We start from the raw sequence: 16,322 nt of genomic DNA on the forward strand, positions 1-16,322 counted from the left end.
GCACAATACAGTAACATGGAACATATTCCTTACGCTTTTACGTCGGCAGCATCTTGTGAGGTGCGGGTCAGGGTGCGGGATCGAAGCCTCTCCCCTGCCTGCTGGATCTCCTGGAGGTTCCTTTCAACATGTGGCAGCTCTGATACGGCTTCTGTCTCTGCAGCTAGCTGCTCTGCCTGCTGCAGCAGCTCCCCAAAGCCCTCTGTATCCATACCTCTAGACAGAGACAGGAACAGTGTTTAAATGACAAAATACAGAGACAGTCTATTTGGATTAGGGCAGTACAATGTTGTAAAAAAGTCTAATTGTGATTATTTTGACTGACATTGCAATATAATTAGTTGGAATGATCATTTTTGCATTACGATTTTCATTTTTACCAGAAATAAAAACTGTATAAATAAAAGCATGATGATGTGATGTTTGTTATGGTCTGTAAAAACAAAACACTTTTTTTCTTTCATCTGGAGAGCAAGATTTTTCAGCCAGGGAATATCTGCAGCACTACAGTACTTCATTATCATGCTTTTTTTCCTCACACACTTTTCCTCGTTCAAAGAGTTGGATATTGCACTTGGCCATATTGTGATTTTAATAATACTACAATTAACTGTGCAGTCCTAATTTGAATTAGGGGGGTGGGGCAGGGGAGCATGTGCATAAAGTGTTGACATGATATAAAAAATATCTTCTGATCATGAATCCTGTTACTGTACAGTTTTGTGGTTTAAACAGACTGGACTAGTCACAGACAAACTTTCATCTCCTACACAAAACATCTGTCACTGCACTTCATTATAGTAAGTCATGATGAACTTCAGATGTCCAGATGCTGTCTCTCCCTGTTCATCTCCTCAGTGTATGTCAGTGTTCAAGTTTGCTGTCTGATATATATATATATATGTATATATATATATATATATATATATATATTTAACTGTCAGAGTGAAAATGATGTAAATTATCCTGGCTGTCTTAATACAAAAACATGAATATTACACACCACTTAATTATACAGCCTGACCTGAAAAATGCTGAGGATTTTTCCCAGAGGACAATATTATATTAAAGACATAAACTCTTAAACTATTATTAACTATTACTATTAACTATAAATGGTGACCTTTGGCTGCATGTCAAACCCAATACACATGAGTACAGAGCAAACAAAAAAGAAGTTACTGTGTTAGTACGGACATGTATATATTGAATATTGTGAAGTACACATATAGACAATGTACATGCACACATCAGAAATAAAATTGCTTTATTCATGAAACTTAATCACACGGACTGTTGATATACAGTCTATGACTGGATCACTGCCATAAACATTCGCAGTATAGTTGCCAACTATATGGCACGTGCCATACAAACTGAAACTATATGTAGCCTAGAGTTTACATGACATGCAGATGTCTTAACATTTTTGACAGCTTATATAAACAGACTGACGGCTGCATCGCGCGCATGGAGTGCAGTGGTTGTCAGATTAGCTTAGTGTTAGCACAATGCTAACTGCGCGGCTAGCTAGTTTTGAAAGTGTCCCTACTTGTGACAACAACAGTAGACAGTGTTAAGGGTATTCTCAATTTTTGAGAAGGAATTGGATACCAAAGTTACAACCCTGTCAATAACCTCGTGCCTAGACAGTTATCCTTTCCGGTCTAGCTTTGTTAGTATGCTACCCTTGTTAGCTTTGTGTGAAAATGAATGGCGCTCAGTAGTTAGCCAGCAGGCTACATGGCTAACGGCTAATGTTCTCTCACATGCTCACAGTACACATGTTCATATTGATCGCACACTGTGTCAGGCAGACAAGCTTCGTACCTGTTGTGTGGGACAGATGAAAGTATGGTCCTGTCTGTATTCCTCCGGTGAATATGTTTACAATTATTACCTGTTGCCGTTCAATTTTGCTCAGCAACAGTACAACATACAGTTAAGTATATATTATTTGCCCCGGCACTTCTGGAGTCGATGCTGATTGGCCGATCCCCGGTCCGTCCCGGAAATCACGCTTGATCGCCTCCTTCAAGACGCGTCAAAGCCCACTGCTCTGCCAGCTGGACGGGAGGACTTTGACAAACAGTCCAACAGCAAACTGTAGTCGTGAAACTGCAGCTGCCTCCTCTATTGCAGAAACATGCAACTCAACTTAGATAAAAGAAACAACAGTCAAACCTAAAAATCATGTCATGCCATCAAGGCTGCTTAAATACCAGAGTGGGACAAAGATATTCTCTTTTCTGTGGTTTAAGACAAAAAGAGGTGACAAGTTTTCAGATATGGGGCAAGTTTTTTGAACATTGTGAGGAGAATTATGATACTACTTTTTCATCAAAATAGACTGTACTTTTTAGTTACAGCTTGACTAAAAGCACATGACTAATCAGAGTAACACAATTTCTCCATCCTCTATGCCTACACAATATGCTTAGAGCTGAAGGCAAGAAAAACACCCTTTATGCAAAGTTCAGATATACATTTGCTTTCACACTCAGTTATATTCACAATTGTTTTTGCAAGGGAATCTAACATTGCATGTATTTCTTTGGTATGTATTTTTCTCGTCTTTTTATGTACCCAACATATCACAACTACCCAACATTGTTGAACTGTTTACATTTTAAATGTTCAAGGCCAGTATATGAGGCAACACTGCATTACTCCTTTGAGATTAACTAGGTCATATGAGACAGCTCTGTGGAGTGTAGCTAAAAGCAAAAAACATGCTGGGCTCAAGGGAATATAGTGCAATCTAAGTTAGTAAATTAGTAGACACTTTATCTCTGTTGTACAGAGTTTCTGCTTGCAATAGTGACATATAAGTTTTAAAATGTTTGACTCTCTTGGTGTTTGTACTTGTCTTGGGACATTTCTCATAAGAATCACAAATCGCACATAGAAATAGCTAAAAAATTGTTGTCAAGAGCTCTGCACAACCAGTATGTAAAATTCATCACAGCATTAGTAGAAAGTAGCAAAAAATTAAAGCTGTAAATGCATTTCTCTATTTTAACTTAGTTTAACATACCACACTATAAAACTGATCTTTTTTCACTGGTCACACAAAGTTTTGGGTCTGCTTTCACTTTTTTTTCCCTTAACAATGTTATCTGCTTTGCAAAATGCAGAAAATATTGCATGTTTCTTTTGATTGTTTCTGTATACTGTTGGTCAGTAGTTTTCATCAATGAGTCACTAAATTGTTATAGTACCCTTTATAATTCTCAACTATTCCTCATGTATATCTCATTTGAAAGATTTCATTGTCACCACTATAAATGTTTAAAGACAGAAAACCTGAATTAAAAAATTACTTAACTTCCTTCACTCAACATTTTTACTTTAACTTCATGCAGCAGCATCTCGCAATTAACCCTTCCATCCAGGCAAAATGCTGAGATGTCTTTGTCTTTATCAAACATATTTAACACAGCTTTCCACTCCAAAGTTGACATTTCACATCACTACTGAAAAATAAAGTTTCTGGGATAGGCTAGATGTCTTTGCTGAGCAACTGTCTGGATGTCATGGAGAGAGGGCTTGTCATACTGTTTAACATAAATTTAAATAGTGCTGACGTCCTTTGCTCTTTCACTTAAGCTCTTGTCGTTGCCTCGTGAGAAGAAACCACTGGCTGTAAATTTAATCTCAAAGCCCAGATGGCTGCTTCCAGGTTACAGTCTGTTGCTTAGTTAGGACAGATCTGGTCACGTGGAGAAAAAAGTCCCAGAGCTACTTCATTATATAATAAAGTGTGTACAACTGTTGTCTCTGTTATACAACACAGAAAGCAGACACAGAGAATCACAGGCTTGCGTGCCTGTTTACAAGAAAACTAAATCCTGACTGGACTTTATTTATTACAGTTATTGTAAACATTCAATTTAGTATTTGTATGAATGAAATACAAGCAGCAAATTTAACTACATTTAATTTACTCCAAAATACCTAAATGTTCTGCACAGACTAAAGTATATGTATAGAAATGTATTTGTGCAGCGCCCTCACTCCAACACCTCTCCAAATCATGTCTATGGGTCCTGTTTGTGTATGTGTATTGTATGTAACACAGTGGAAAATGAAATTTCCTCTGAGGGAATAATGAAGTATGTTGTCTATTTCTCTTTTTTTTTCACAGCAAACATTTTTACAAGTCACAGGAGGAGAACCGCATGAGTGATTAACACCATCACTAATTGTTCAATTCAATTTTAAGGCACTGGTATTGTGCATGATGACTCACTGGTCATTGAACATTTAAACTGTACTGAACTAATTATATTAGTAGTCACTCAGACTTTGTTTTCCTGTCTTGACCTTTTAAAATATCAAGAAAGAAAAAGTAGGTTGTTCTTCCAGGAGCATTTGGCCTAAATCATTGTATATTCAGTGGTTTGAACTTAAAAAAAAAAAAAAAAAAAATGTATTATCTGTATAGTTTTGCTGTAGTAGTTTTCGCTCCCTTTGCATTTTAGACTTTTGATACCTCATCACCTTCTTATGTTAGCATTTCTCTGCAGCTACTGTTACCATTACCATTACATTTTCTAGTTGCATTTGTATACAACCAATAAACATCAACAAATTGCATGCTTTTATCAAGAAAAGGAAAAAACCCATATACAGCTCTAATGACTTTGAGTTTTTATATTAGCTGTGGCCAAGTTGTGATCCAGTCTACAAAACACATTGTTCTCCTAATTTGTCCTGCTTTTTTGTGACCCAAATCAAGGACTTGATGGGGAAATGTAGGCCAGTGTCTAACTGGCCTACATTTCCCCATCTTCTAGATCATGATTCTCTGTCTGATAGAAAACCTCAAAAGTCTGCCTTGTATTGTAGACATCATTATAAATTATAGAACAATAAATAATAAATCCTTTTAGTACTGTGTTGTGTATATTTGATGTAGTATATTCACATACAATTCAACTTCTGAATGAAAAATCTGAACTTTGTGCTGTCACTTCTGGTCATGATCAAAAATATGGGTATGTTTTCACAAAATAACTGATGTTAATAAAACTTCAGGGGCATCAGAATACACAAATAACCTAGATTCAGCTTTAGTCTACTGCCTGTGTAATAACTAACAATTTGTCTGTTGTATCCCAGTAAGCTATGACAGTGTGGCAGTGAGCCAGCATGAAGAATACCAGGGTGAAGTGAAAATGTGAAACAACAATAATAAATTCTAAATTCACTCATCAGCTGGACTAGAATGCAGATTCCTGTTGGATGATTTTGTTGGATGGCAGAGAGTGAACAATCTGCAGCTGACGATAACCAAGGCAAAGCAGCTGACTGGGGACTTCTGTAGGACTAAGCCTCGTCTCTGACCCCTGTATCCATCCAGGGGGAGGATGTTGAGGTGGTTACCTCTAATAAAAATCTTAGAGTTCACCTGGATGGCAGGCAAGAGAGGGCTGGGAAATCAAGGGCCCTCTACAAGAAAACTCTACTCTCTGCGGAGGCTCAGAGGCTTCAACGTCTGCAACAAGACGCTACAGATGTTCCAATAATCTGTGGTGGCCAGTGCTATCTTTTATGCTGCTGTGTGCTGCGGCTGAGTCTGTGTGTGTCAATACTGATACTTTTTCATCAATCTACTGTCCACAAAAAGTTACCAGTCTGAGTGCTTTTAGGGTTCTGTGTTGCACCCTGCAGAGGGTGCTGTTGAACTGGATAAGATGAGAAGCCCCAAGTTGCCACATCACCAGTTTGGGTTTAACCATAGGTCTTCACAGGCTGCAACTACAGCTATGAAGGTGTGTATATGGGCTCGTTGGTCTAGGGGTATGATTCTCGCTTAGGGTGCGAGAGGTCCCGGGTTCAAATCCCGGACGAGCCCTGTTTTTAACCCCTGAGAGTCACAGAAACCTAAGCAGAAGTTGTAAAGTTTCTCAAACAAAATGTGTTTTGCAGGACTATGAAGTATGACATGCAAAAGCCCACAATATTAAAAATAGGACAGCACCAAATCATTCAACAAAAAAGCAAAGCATAAACTGTTTTTCTTCTTACATACTGACAAAAACATCCACTTTGCCACTCACCATGGAGGAGAATCACATTTTTTTCAACATCATGCTCAAAAGTGAACAGCATTATACTTAAGGTGAATGCTTGCTTGGCTTGAATTTCCTCGTGATGGACTGTCTCACGAAAAGCTTTCTGTTTTCTCTAATATGTGTATGATATACACATATATTTCTCTATATATGTCAATGAAATTACAATTAATTGTGTCTAGTTTGGGAATCCATTAAGTCAGTATTTTAAGCAAACTCTAATAATCTCAGCTCTGCCATTTTCACTTCTTGCCAGAGGACAGATGTCTATGCTTTGCTATGCTTTTGTCTATGCTATGTTATGCCTTAAAGTTCACTGAGTGAACTGTCCAGTCAGTTAATATTCTCACCTACGGTCATGAACGGTGGGTCATGACTGAAAGAACAAGATCATGAATACAAGTGGCCGAAATGGGATTTCTCAGGAGGGTGGCTGTCATCTCCCTTAGGGATAGGGTGAGAAACTCAGTCATCCGTGAGGAATTCGGAGTAGAGCTACTACTCCTTTACGTAGAAAGGAGCCAGCTGAGGTGGTTTGGGCATCTTGTAAGGATGCCACCTGGTTGCCTTGGCCACGGGGCAGACCGAGGACTAGATGGAGGGATTATATCGCTGCCCTGGCCTGGGAATGACACGGGATCCCCCAGTCAGAGCTGGTTAATGTAGCCGGGTATTCTGGGGTCCCCTGCTGGAACTGTTACCCCCCGCAACCCAATTTTGGATATGCGGTTGAAGATGGATGGACGGATGGATAGATGGATCATGCAGTCAGTTTTGTGTGTGTGTGTGTGTGTGTGTGTGTGTGTGTGTGTGTGTGTGTGTGTGTGTGTGTGTGTGTGCATGCATGACCAATGTGGCTGGAGCTACTATCACAGCTAATCTTGAACACCAATCAGTGCTCTGTGCTCTGTAAAAATAGTCTCCAAGTGCACATTTATGACTATACTCTAGGACCTCTTGTGGTTATGATTCCCAATTTTTTTAAATCCTTGAAAAACCTATATAAAACCTATTTATAACCTGTTGTGACTGCTGACTTCTCATTCCTCTTAACCAGCCAGTGGGAGCTGCAAGTCAGCAACAAGTGATAGGCTAAAACAAGACTTAACTTCTAGCAGCGTTTCAGGAGCATAAGTAGCTATATGCAACAAGTTAAATGTAATTAAATTACAAAATAAATTTAATTGTAACCTGTTACAGTTACTGAGAAAGAACTATGTTATTATTAATTTAGTTATTAATCTAAATGTTGGTGCTTACAAAAGGGTTACATCCTAATATTCTCTTCAAGTAACCTGGTGGAGATCTACACTCTACCTGAGCACACTCTTCCAGCAAGCATTTTTATGCATGACGAAGAAAGCACATGGCTGTTGACTGATCTTGTCACTTAAAGTACTGCACATCAAAGCAATGTTCAGAAGGCACTGTTTGACTAAATGAGATGCAGAAAACCTAGATGCCACATCACCAGTTTAATGACGTTAGTTGCAGGCCTTGAAGACAGACATAAACAGGTGTTACTAGTTTAGCAGCTGGCTCGTTGGTCTAGGGGTATGATTCTCGCTTTGGGTGCGAGAGGTCCCGGGTTCAAATCCCGGACGAGCCCTCTTTTTAACCCCTGGGGGGTCACAGAAGTTTGAAGAACTACTGTAGAGCTTATTTCTGAGGCAAATGTAAAAGTACAATGCTGCAGCCTGAGTTTCTACATATGTCCTCTCAGGTTATCAAGCATATTTAACTATCAATACTTTTTCAAGACAAGACAAAAAAGGTCTTTTTTGGTAACTAGCAGTACTTCCCCTTTTGCTGTAATACTGAATATCATTTTTTAATACTAGTATTGTATCAAAGTTTAAAATTCTGGTATCATGGCATTTTTATGCTCACACTGATACTGTAAAGGAACACTAACATGAACATGAAGGTGCTGAATAAAACTAAACGGGTGTGGAGAAAGGAATATGACTTAACCAAGGATACACAGAGGGAAGAAATGTAAGATTTTTTTGGCTGTACTTACTTGCCTTAAAGTGGGTTGTGTTGTAAATAGATCTCTGTTCTTCTGAACTTCCCTGAGATGTCCCAGACGCTCGTCTATGAAAACAAACATCAACAAATGTAATATCAAGTGAATCTGACAGCAATCTTGTCTCGCTATTGCACCTACTTGTTAGAAGCATTCTACCAGCAGTCAGATCTTACTATACTGATAATCCCTATGCACTCTGTAAGTATAACAACAGTATCACAAGTATAACATTATTATACTTGACATGTTGCTATATCTAATTGCAATTATTTTGACTTACACTGATTTGCGATACTGGATGGAAGGATAATTTTTACATCATTATTCTCATTTTCATTGAAAAACACATCAAAACAATAATGGTTATTTTTTCAGGGATCTGTTCTAAACAAAGTTGTTTTCTGAAGTCTAGAGAATTATGTGTTGGCTAGGACACTTCTACAGCACCACAATATTTATTTAAAATAGTATTTTCACACACATTTCACCTTTAACAAATATTGAGCATCTTGCAATTTGAAAACTGCAGTAGATCATTTTGCGATTTCAATAAAATTTAAATTTACTGGTCGGCCCAAGTCATAATTTCAAAAGCATGGTGGTAACAAAATTAACACATTACACTTAAAATGATACAACAGGCTCATGTGTAATGCCAATGCAGTTAAAAAGAGGGTAAACTCTCAGCACACACAACCTGTGATTGTCTCTGGATACTGAACTTAACCAGAGCTCAATACAACTGCTAATCTTTATGCAATTTCAGCCCATAACTGTGGTCAACCATTGAATTATGAAAGACCTTGTAAAACTGCATGTATTAAACAGAACTGGCTAATGAAAAGTTCATGAAACAATTTGTAAATAAATAATAACTAGAGCTAGATCAATCATTAGCCAGAAAATCAAATGTAAGATAGCTTATCTTCAGGACAAGTTACCTGACTTCATAAACTTAATGTTAACGATTACTTAAAATCTGGTGAGTCTGAACACACAAGAGACTAACGAGCTCAGAGGTTTCCACACTTTGATGAATAAATTATTTAAATTACTTTTCTTGGCGTGAAACATTTTAACCACAGTTAGTGTTAACAACCGGCGAAACTCACCTGTTTAAAATGTAAGCTAGCACACGACAGACTTGGTTAAATTAGCTGTACAACATTCACCACAGCCCTGGTCCTTTTCTCTGTAGTTTGAATTCCCTGCTTCAGTATCTTCCAGTCGTTCAAGTGAAGCCATTTTATGTTGGACACAAAACAAGCAACTTGCTACGAAAGCTGTTAAAGTATTTCTAACGCATAACAAAATTATCATTAGCTAACGTTAGCTAGCTTCTGCGACAACTAGCCTGGGACGTTAAGCATCGGTACACTGCAGGTGACCATCAAAATAAAAGTATGCATATTGGAATGACGTATTGGTCTTTTGTTTAAAATGAAATACTGGTATTACAAAGCAAAATGTTGGCTCATTCATCTTTTTCATATTCATTATTATGTTCGATACTCTTAATTTAATTTAGTTTATTGATCATTGTACTCAAGAGCTACTTCACATTTTGTTAAGAAAAACAGATATACATCATTTCTGCAAAATTAATTATGCTGAGGTGTTAGATGCATTAAGCAAAAAAGCAGTATCCTATGCAATTAATTTTAATGTCTTTACATTAATTTACAGCCAGCTGAATTCATTTATTTTAACTGTATATAATTATTTAGGTTCAGGCTTTGTTGAACCGCTTTTATGAAATACCACCCAGGATTTTGAAACTGAAGCAGCTAATGCAAATTTATTCAACATTAATTTTAAAAATTTATGCCAGTGTTTTTATTACTGTGAGATGTCAAAATGTCTTAAGTGAAAGGCCTTGTGACAGCAGTTTATACAGGTGTTATGAAGCTGCTACAGATAATCACTTTCAATATTGATTGTAGCTATTATTTTTATATTAAGTGATTGCTCATTTAGTCTTTAACATCTCAGAAACCATGAAAAAGGTTCATCACAGTCTAGGGTCTATGCCTGAGATGATGTCTTGCAGAAACTTGTTTCGTCTTCCCAACGGTCCAAAACCCAAAGATATTCTAATTATAAGGAATAATATAAAACAGAGAAAAGCTGCAAATCTTCAGCCTGGGTCCAGACCTTCAAATCCCCCTACTTCACTGAGTTGGCTGTTTCCCTTAGTGTAACAAGTTGACAATTCAGTCTGATATCAGCCTTTTGAGGATAGAACCAGAGAATTTTTGGTCATGTTTCCTGATAAATTACCTAAATGATAAATCAATTAACAGAATTGCTGTTGGTTATTTTCCATGAAAATTGACTAATTGCTTCAGCATAATACAAGTGCATGCAAGAGTTTTCTTAAAAATAGTGCCTCAAAGATTAATCCAGTGGTTCCCAAACTTTTTCTGACATGCCCCTCTTCAGAAGCCAAAAGAAGGTAGTGCCCCTTCCATACCCACAATTATCAATCATCAAACATAACTGGCAAAGCAACTGACAAAAAAGGTCAAATAAATACAAGTCAGCATGATAGGATCAGCAAACTCTTGCTTCTTTATTTCCCTACATAAATCATATTCATTTAACTTTGTTTCACTCTATATTCCTCCACTGGTCATCAACACCCCCCCAGCTCAGGAACCACTGGATTAATCTATAATTCAAAAAAATCATATTAAAGGATGTGTGCCTCAGTACATATTTGATAGTTTGTTTGTTTTTTACCTGACTTCTGCAGCACTTGCAAACACCAGAGTCAATATTACACTAAGAACAAATGCTTAAAAAATACCCAAACATCTCTTTATTTGGTCTTTTAATTTTTGTACAAAATGACAATTATAAAAATTAAATGTTTACAACCTCAGCCTTAGATTACCATCTTAATATGAATCACCAACAAAAATCATCAGTCCTGTACTGTTATGTCCAAGTATTGTCCTCTCTATGTAGGTCTGGAGTGCGGTGCTGTCCAGACAAACTACTGGTCAGTACTGGCCAGATGTAAATAAATCCACTGTGAATGAGGATCTACAGGAGATATCTTTGTGTCACTATGTGTCCCTCATTGAGACTCCTCTACTTGAACTGGTTATCAATAAGTGTGCCCTTCATCTTCGCCTTCTTGGCCTCCAGCTCAGCCAGCTCCTGTAGCCTCCTCTTGCTCATGCCCTTCCTCTCCAGCTGCTTCTCAATCACTTTAGCGTTTTGGGCATATGAGTCCGCCACCTCCCTGGCCTCGATCTCCTCCTCCTCCTCGTCGATGGTGGAAACAGTGACGGAGCTGAACTTGCCCATGTCTTTGGTCCGCTTGGTCATCATCACACGGACTTTCTTGGGGGCCTCCGGCTGCTTTTGGCTGTAGACGCTGGTGTTGCCGAAACCCTGTCCGAACTTGACCACGGCTCCATCCACGATGAAGGTGGCCGGGTTGTTCTTCTCTTGGTGCTGGTAGAAGAGCAGCAGGCCGCACTTGCCACACTTCTTGCGGTACTGCCTCTCGATCCCCTCGGCTCTCTTGATGTAGGCGTTTTCGTCAACTTCCACGTTGCAGAACTTATGGGCATGTTTGGTCGCATCAATCACCCTGGCTCGGTCCCGGGGCCTCATGGGCAGCTTCTCCAGCTGGCAGTCCAACACCAAAACCATCTGACCGCACAAACAGTAGTAGACATGAAGAGGCTTTTCTCCGTCGTCGTACTCCTCTCTGTCTCTGGTGTCCGAGCACACAACACTTCTAGACACGACTTTCGGCATGTTTAGACACTTAAACGTAATATAACAATAGAATTGTCTTATTAACTATTGCTGAAACGCCATGACGAGAAAAACACTACTCGACGTTTTGCTCCGAACACAGAATCAACGCTACACTTCCTGTGTACGTCACTCTTACTATTCCTACAAGAAACCAGTGTCCTCCTTTCGTTCCGCGTGATTAGAACGTTCCGCGGAGGTCGAAGTAACCCCACCGTGTTGCATTCACTGTCGAATGAAAATGGATAATTCTTAACAAACTGAATTCAGGAATAAAATGGTGGTCCAAGATAAGTCTGAAGGGATCACAAGAGAAAAAAATAGGCCAACCTGCTTCAGGCCTGGAAAAATTCTTCAGATTTCAAGTCTGAGAAGGCCACTGCCATGTACATGTGTTACTATATTTTTACTTTAACAAATGGCATTGCATTTAATATGAAATGTGGGTTGATATTTAAAAGATAAGCCTCCTTAGTGCTGACAGCATCATTGAGTACCGAACCTAAGCTTGACCTTACACCTGCATAACTGACATGACTTTATCACATGACTTTCTGCTTTTTAATAGGCAAATTACATGACATACCAGAAGACTCAGCTGTATTTAATGACTTCCGCATTCCACTTAAGGGAGTTACTTTTATTGTGCATGCGGGTTCACCGTCACTCAATAGACTAGACCTGAGCTTTAATTACTCTGAAGTCCACCTGCGTTTTTCCTGCTCTGAAAAGTCTAAATGTCTGCTGTGCAACCAGTCCATACTGCCTCCATGGGAGGCTGACCTTGTTTAAAAATTCAACTTTAAGCAGAACCACGACAATATAGTCACTTTAAGGAAACGTGTTTATTTCAACATTGAAAATGAAAAAGAGTACAAAATAAATCACTTTGTAGACACTTGCAAATCATTCATCTGGTTCACAAAGGCGCCATCACAAGGACAGGAGATGCTGATGCTGCAGACTCCTCACTGACAGCAGCTGGTGTCGCACGTCTTCCCTTTGCACACGCAGCCAGAGGCGCACTTGCTGCAGCCGGATGGGCAGCATGAGCAGCAGCCTACAACAAACAGACACAGCAGTCAAATCATCTGTACCAACAGGCTGACGCTAAACTCTCCAGGAAATGCATATTAAGACATTTCAAGTTAAACATATTTTAGGCAAGAGGTGTTAAACTTGGAAAAGTGGGTTACAATTAACGCATTTTACGTAGCAGCTAATTAAGCCAATTTGAGCCACCTGGGAAGCCGCAGACATCTCAGGTGAAAGTGATTAGATACTGACTAGAAAGACACCATAACGTGCCGATTTAAAAAAAAAAAAAAAACATGAGCAGTAAATAAGGATGAACAGTCCGGAATGGGTTAAAAATAAAATGATCTATATACGTTATAGATGCAAGGATGTTATAGATGCAAGGATGTTATCAGACTTACTCTTCTTGCACGTGGTGCAGGAACAGTTCTTACAAGTGCAGGATCCTCCGCAGTTGCAGGTTCCAGCTACAAAACAAAACCCAAAAAAGATGAGCCAGGTCAGTTTCATGTTGTTCGCCAATAACAAATGGTCTAAAACATAACCACGAGAAATACTGAAGGTCAGACACAACCATTAGCAGAGAATACTTACTCTTGGAGCAGTCGCAAGGGTCCATATTTTCAGATGAAGTCGAGGTTTCTTCTTGTGAAGTTGTCGTGAGTTCTCAGACAAGGCAGTGTCGTATGTTGTCAGTGAAGGGGCGGCACTTTTATAGCGACCGGGGAACAACAGAACCGGGTGCAAAATGCGCCTGTCACGCTGCGTGCAGGCACGTAGCAGATGATTACAAAGAAGGTTGTGCACACGACTTGGTTTAACCACTCAACAGCGGGAACAGAGAGATTCCCAGACGAGGACGAGCTGGCACACTGTCTGAAAATTACGTAAGACCCCCAGACCCCATTGATCACCCTGGGGACACAAAGACACAGGAATAATTAACGTCTTCACACGGACAACAACATCAGTATTTATGCCAGAATGAAGAACGCAGGTTACAGAAGTTCATCAATACGTTTCTGTATCAGTTTCATGGGGATTTAAAATGCCGCGTGTCTCCCACCATTATAATATAATAACGTTTTACACGTGGGTGGTCAGTAATCATTAACCCCCCAGGAGGTATACTGCAGAAAAATGCTTTAATGTGGAAATCCGTGAGCACAACTTGGTGCGCACAAACAAGTCATGCGCTCATTTGCGCACGGATTCACAGAGTGAAAGAAAAATGCGGAGGAAAGCATTGTTAAGATGTGTTCACATGCTCTTAAGGAGGGGGGGGGGGGGGGGGGGGGGGGGGTGCGCATAATATTTAAAATAATGGAATTGGGTTTATTAACTTAATGAAAGTTCAGATAAATAACTGGTGAAAAAATACAATTACAATACACACAGTCTGATAGACAATTGTTTTTTTTCTCTCTTTTTTATTTTTGAAGAATTATTTTCAGATACATCTCATGCTTAGTCACAAATTATTTATGCTTTCCAGTCATCAATTACAAGCCCTCATTTTATTCTGAGGGCCGGTTGTATTTCCAGATAAATACAAACATTTAATAAATCCCTTTACATTTTACCAAAATTCAGTCTAAATCTTGATCTTCCCCTTGACTTGTACTGTCTGTGTAAATCCGTATTATACTGACCGCTAAGGTTTTCTTATTTTGCGTAAATGTAAATGTATGATGTCTTGGTGAGGTACAATTCAAGATAAATATTGCACACGTGTAGAGTCAGCTTAAGGACACATTTTAAAAATTAAATTAAAACAGTCATTTTCTGTAATGTTTCTCAATGATTTCGGGTGTTTGCCATAGATAAATTAGGATTAATATATTATAACGTTCTATAATAAGTTGATGGTGTGTGTGCACACGGTACAAACACACCTCTGTTTGTTGTCCTCTCTCCGCTCCCCTCCGCTGCTCTGCACTCGGCTGCTTCAACCAGCGCTCGTGAGCAAACCAGAGTAAATAGCCTATTGTATCGTGCTGCCTTTAAGTACCGTGTGCAGTAGGAAATATCAATGCTTTTGATTTTTGTTTGGTAAATGCTCCAGATGCCATACAAGACAATTGTTTATTTAAAGCACCGAGGTGTTTGTGATTCAGAGCAAAGATTATCACTATTTCATGATGAAAATGAACAGGCTTACCGGTGACCGCAAAGTAAGTCGACTAGTGTAGCCTACTCCGTGTTGTTTTTAATCTTGTGTGGATGATTAGCATACAAACATCAGCTGTAAACACAAATGTACTCTTGTGTGAATTAAAGTATGTTCACAGGTTCGTTTGTTTCACAGAGGAGAGTGACTGTTTACATCCACTGCACTCGGATGTAGGAGTTTGTGGTGGGAGCCTGAAGGCATCATTGTCCCTGTTTTGCGCTCGCCACCGTCCGGTTGTGTTTTTCCACATAAATGATTGTACATGACGGTTAGTGCGTAATGATGAGCTGAGTCATTGTATGATGTGACCGATGTAAACCGAGTGTAACGAGTGAAATAAAAGAAATTTAGAGCAGAGTGCAACTTTTTTTTTTTTTTTTTTTTTTTTAGAAACAACTTGAATAGCAATGAATAGCAATCACAACACAAAAGAATCACATTCCTCACGGTGCAACATGAAATGTTGTTCCTGAGAGAAAAATAAAATATATTTACTGTGTTTAGGCCTGTATATTGTATATTGTTAATGTCTTGTTGAATAGGTCATACAAAAAGCAAATAACTTATACACATAAGTGATGCTCAAGCCCCCAGAGCTTTTTTTCTTTCTTTTTTTTTTCAAATTAAAACTAGGGTCCCGAATTCCTCAAAGATACCAAATAAACAAATGACACAAGTGTAAAAATGTGCCCATGGATTTTTAGATTTCATACAGATCAAGTGCAGTTTCTAGATTATGTGATACTGTGGTGACAAATTCTATCTAACTGAGGACAAAAATACTTAAACATAAGGCGTCCATGTGGTGACAAGAATGTAGCCTTCGATGAACAACTCAGTGAACACCAAGTAAAAGTGGATATCAATATATTTTCCTGTGATTAACCTGAACTATCATCTAACTGTCATCTCTGATGGTACAATCCACTATTTGATTTAGCAAACAATCAATTTCAGATGGTGTTACTATTTGCAGAGATGAATCTGTGGTGATTATGGTGAATAATTTAAATAGGATATTGGAGTGTACAAGTGAATGGTAGGTACTTTTCTATTATAAATGCATAAACACTTCAGAACATTATTAAAACTCAGTGATCCCTGATTTCTCATGTTGTCTGTTAAAACTCAGGTTGGTTGGTTAAGACCTTTAACTATGTGGCTTTGATTTAAAAAAAAAATAAAAAATCTAAACCTATGATCCAAACAATGATGAGTAACTGTT

General features: G+C 38.6%; 3 protein-coding genes and 2 non-coding genes across 5 annotated transcripts in view; 2 read left to right on the forward strand and 3 right to left on the reverse strand.

Annotated features, from left to right (window-relative positions):
• nup93 (nucleoporin 93) overlaps positions 1-1,984 on the reverse strand; it is a 29,456-nt gene extending 27,472 nt beyond the window's left edge. Inside the window, exons 1-2 of the mRNA XM_084733920.1 lie at positions 1,831-1,984; positions 34-214 (exon numbers count right to left, since the gene is read on the reverse strand). Coding sequence (XP_084590046.1) covers positions 34-212 — 179 coding nt within the window. The 5' untranslated portion in view covers positions 213-214; positions 1,831-1,984. The remainder of the gene's footprint in view (positions 1-33; positions 215-1,830) is intronic.
• A 3,804-nt stretch (positions 1,985-5,788) lies between these two features.
• trnap-agg (transfer RNA proline (anticodon AGG)) lies at positions 5,789-5,860 on the forward strand. Its single transcript has one exon. It is a non-coding gene; the product is annotated as a tRNA-Pro (tRNA).
• A 1,757-nt stretch (positions 5,861-7,617) lies between these two features.
• Positions 7,618-7,689, forward strand: trnap-ugg (transfer RNA proline (anticodon UGG)). Its single transcript has one exon. It is a non-coding gene; the product is annotated as a tRNA-Pro (tRNA).
• A 3,243-nt stretch (positions 7,690-10,932) lies between these two features.
• Positions 10,933-12,031, reverse strand: steep1 (STING1 ER exit protein 1). Its single transcript, XM_084735089.1, has one exon. The coding sequence runs from the start codon at positions 11,884-11,886 to the stop codon at positions 11,209-11,211; it is 678 nt and encodes a 225-aa protein (XP_084591215.1). The 5' UTR covers positions 11,887-12,031; the 3' UTR covers positions 10,933-11,208.
• A 718-nt stretch (positions 12,032-12,749) lies between these two features.
• mt2 (metallothionein 2) lies at positions 12,750-13,759 on the reverse strand. The gene is made up of 3 exons (XM_084733822.1): positions 13,519-13,759; positions 13,326-13,391; positions 12,750-12,946 (listed from the first exon to the last, which is right to left on the reverse strand). The coding sequence occupies exons 1-3, from the start codon at positions 13,541-13,543 to the stop codon at positions 12,855-12,857; spliced, it is 183 nt and encodes a 60-aa protein (XP_084589948.1). The 5' UTR covers positions 13,544-13,759; the 3' UTR covers positions 12,750-12,854.
• Positions 13,760-16,322: the final 2,563 nt, after the last annotated feature.

Source organism: Lutjanus erythropterus, chromosome 13 (genome assembly GCF_056507025.1).
Source record: "Lutjanus erythropterus isolate fLutEry1 chromosome 13, fLutEry1.hap2, whole genome shotgun sequence".
NCBI lineage: Eukaryota > Metazoa > Chordata > Actinopteri > Lutjaniformes > Lutjanidae > Lutjanus > Lutjanus erythropterus.

What these genes read in the sequence shown, in the direction of transcription:
- mt2 (XM_084733822.1), bottom strand. Translation starts at nt 13,543, where the DNA reads ATGGACCCTTGCGACTGCTCCAAGA. An exon ending in CCCTTGCGACTGCTCCAAGA is followed by an intron (nt 13,392 to 13,518) that starts GTAAGTATTCTC and finishes TTTGTTTTGTAG; the next exon opens with CTGGAACCTGCAACTGCGGA. An exon ending in CTGCACCACGTGCAAGAAGA is followed by an intron (nt 12,947 to 13,325) that starts GTAAGTCTGATA and finishes TGTTTGTTGTAG; the next exon opens with GCTGCTGCTCATGCTGCCCA.
- steep1 (XM_084735089.1), bottom strand. Translation starts at nt 11,886, where the DNA reads ATGCCGAAAGTCGTGTCTAGAAGTGTTGTGTGCTCGGACACCAGAGAC.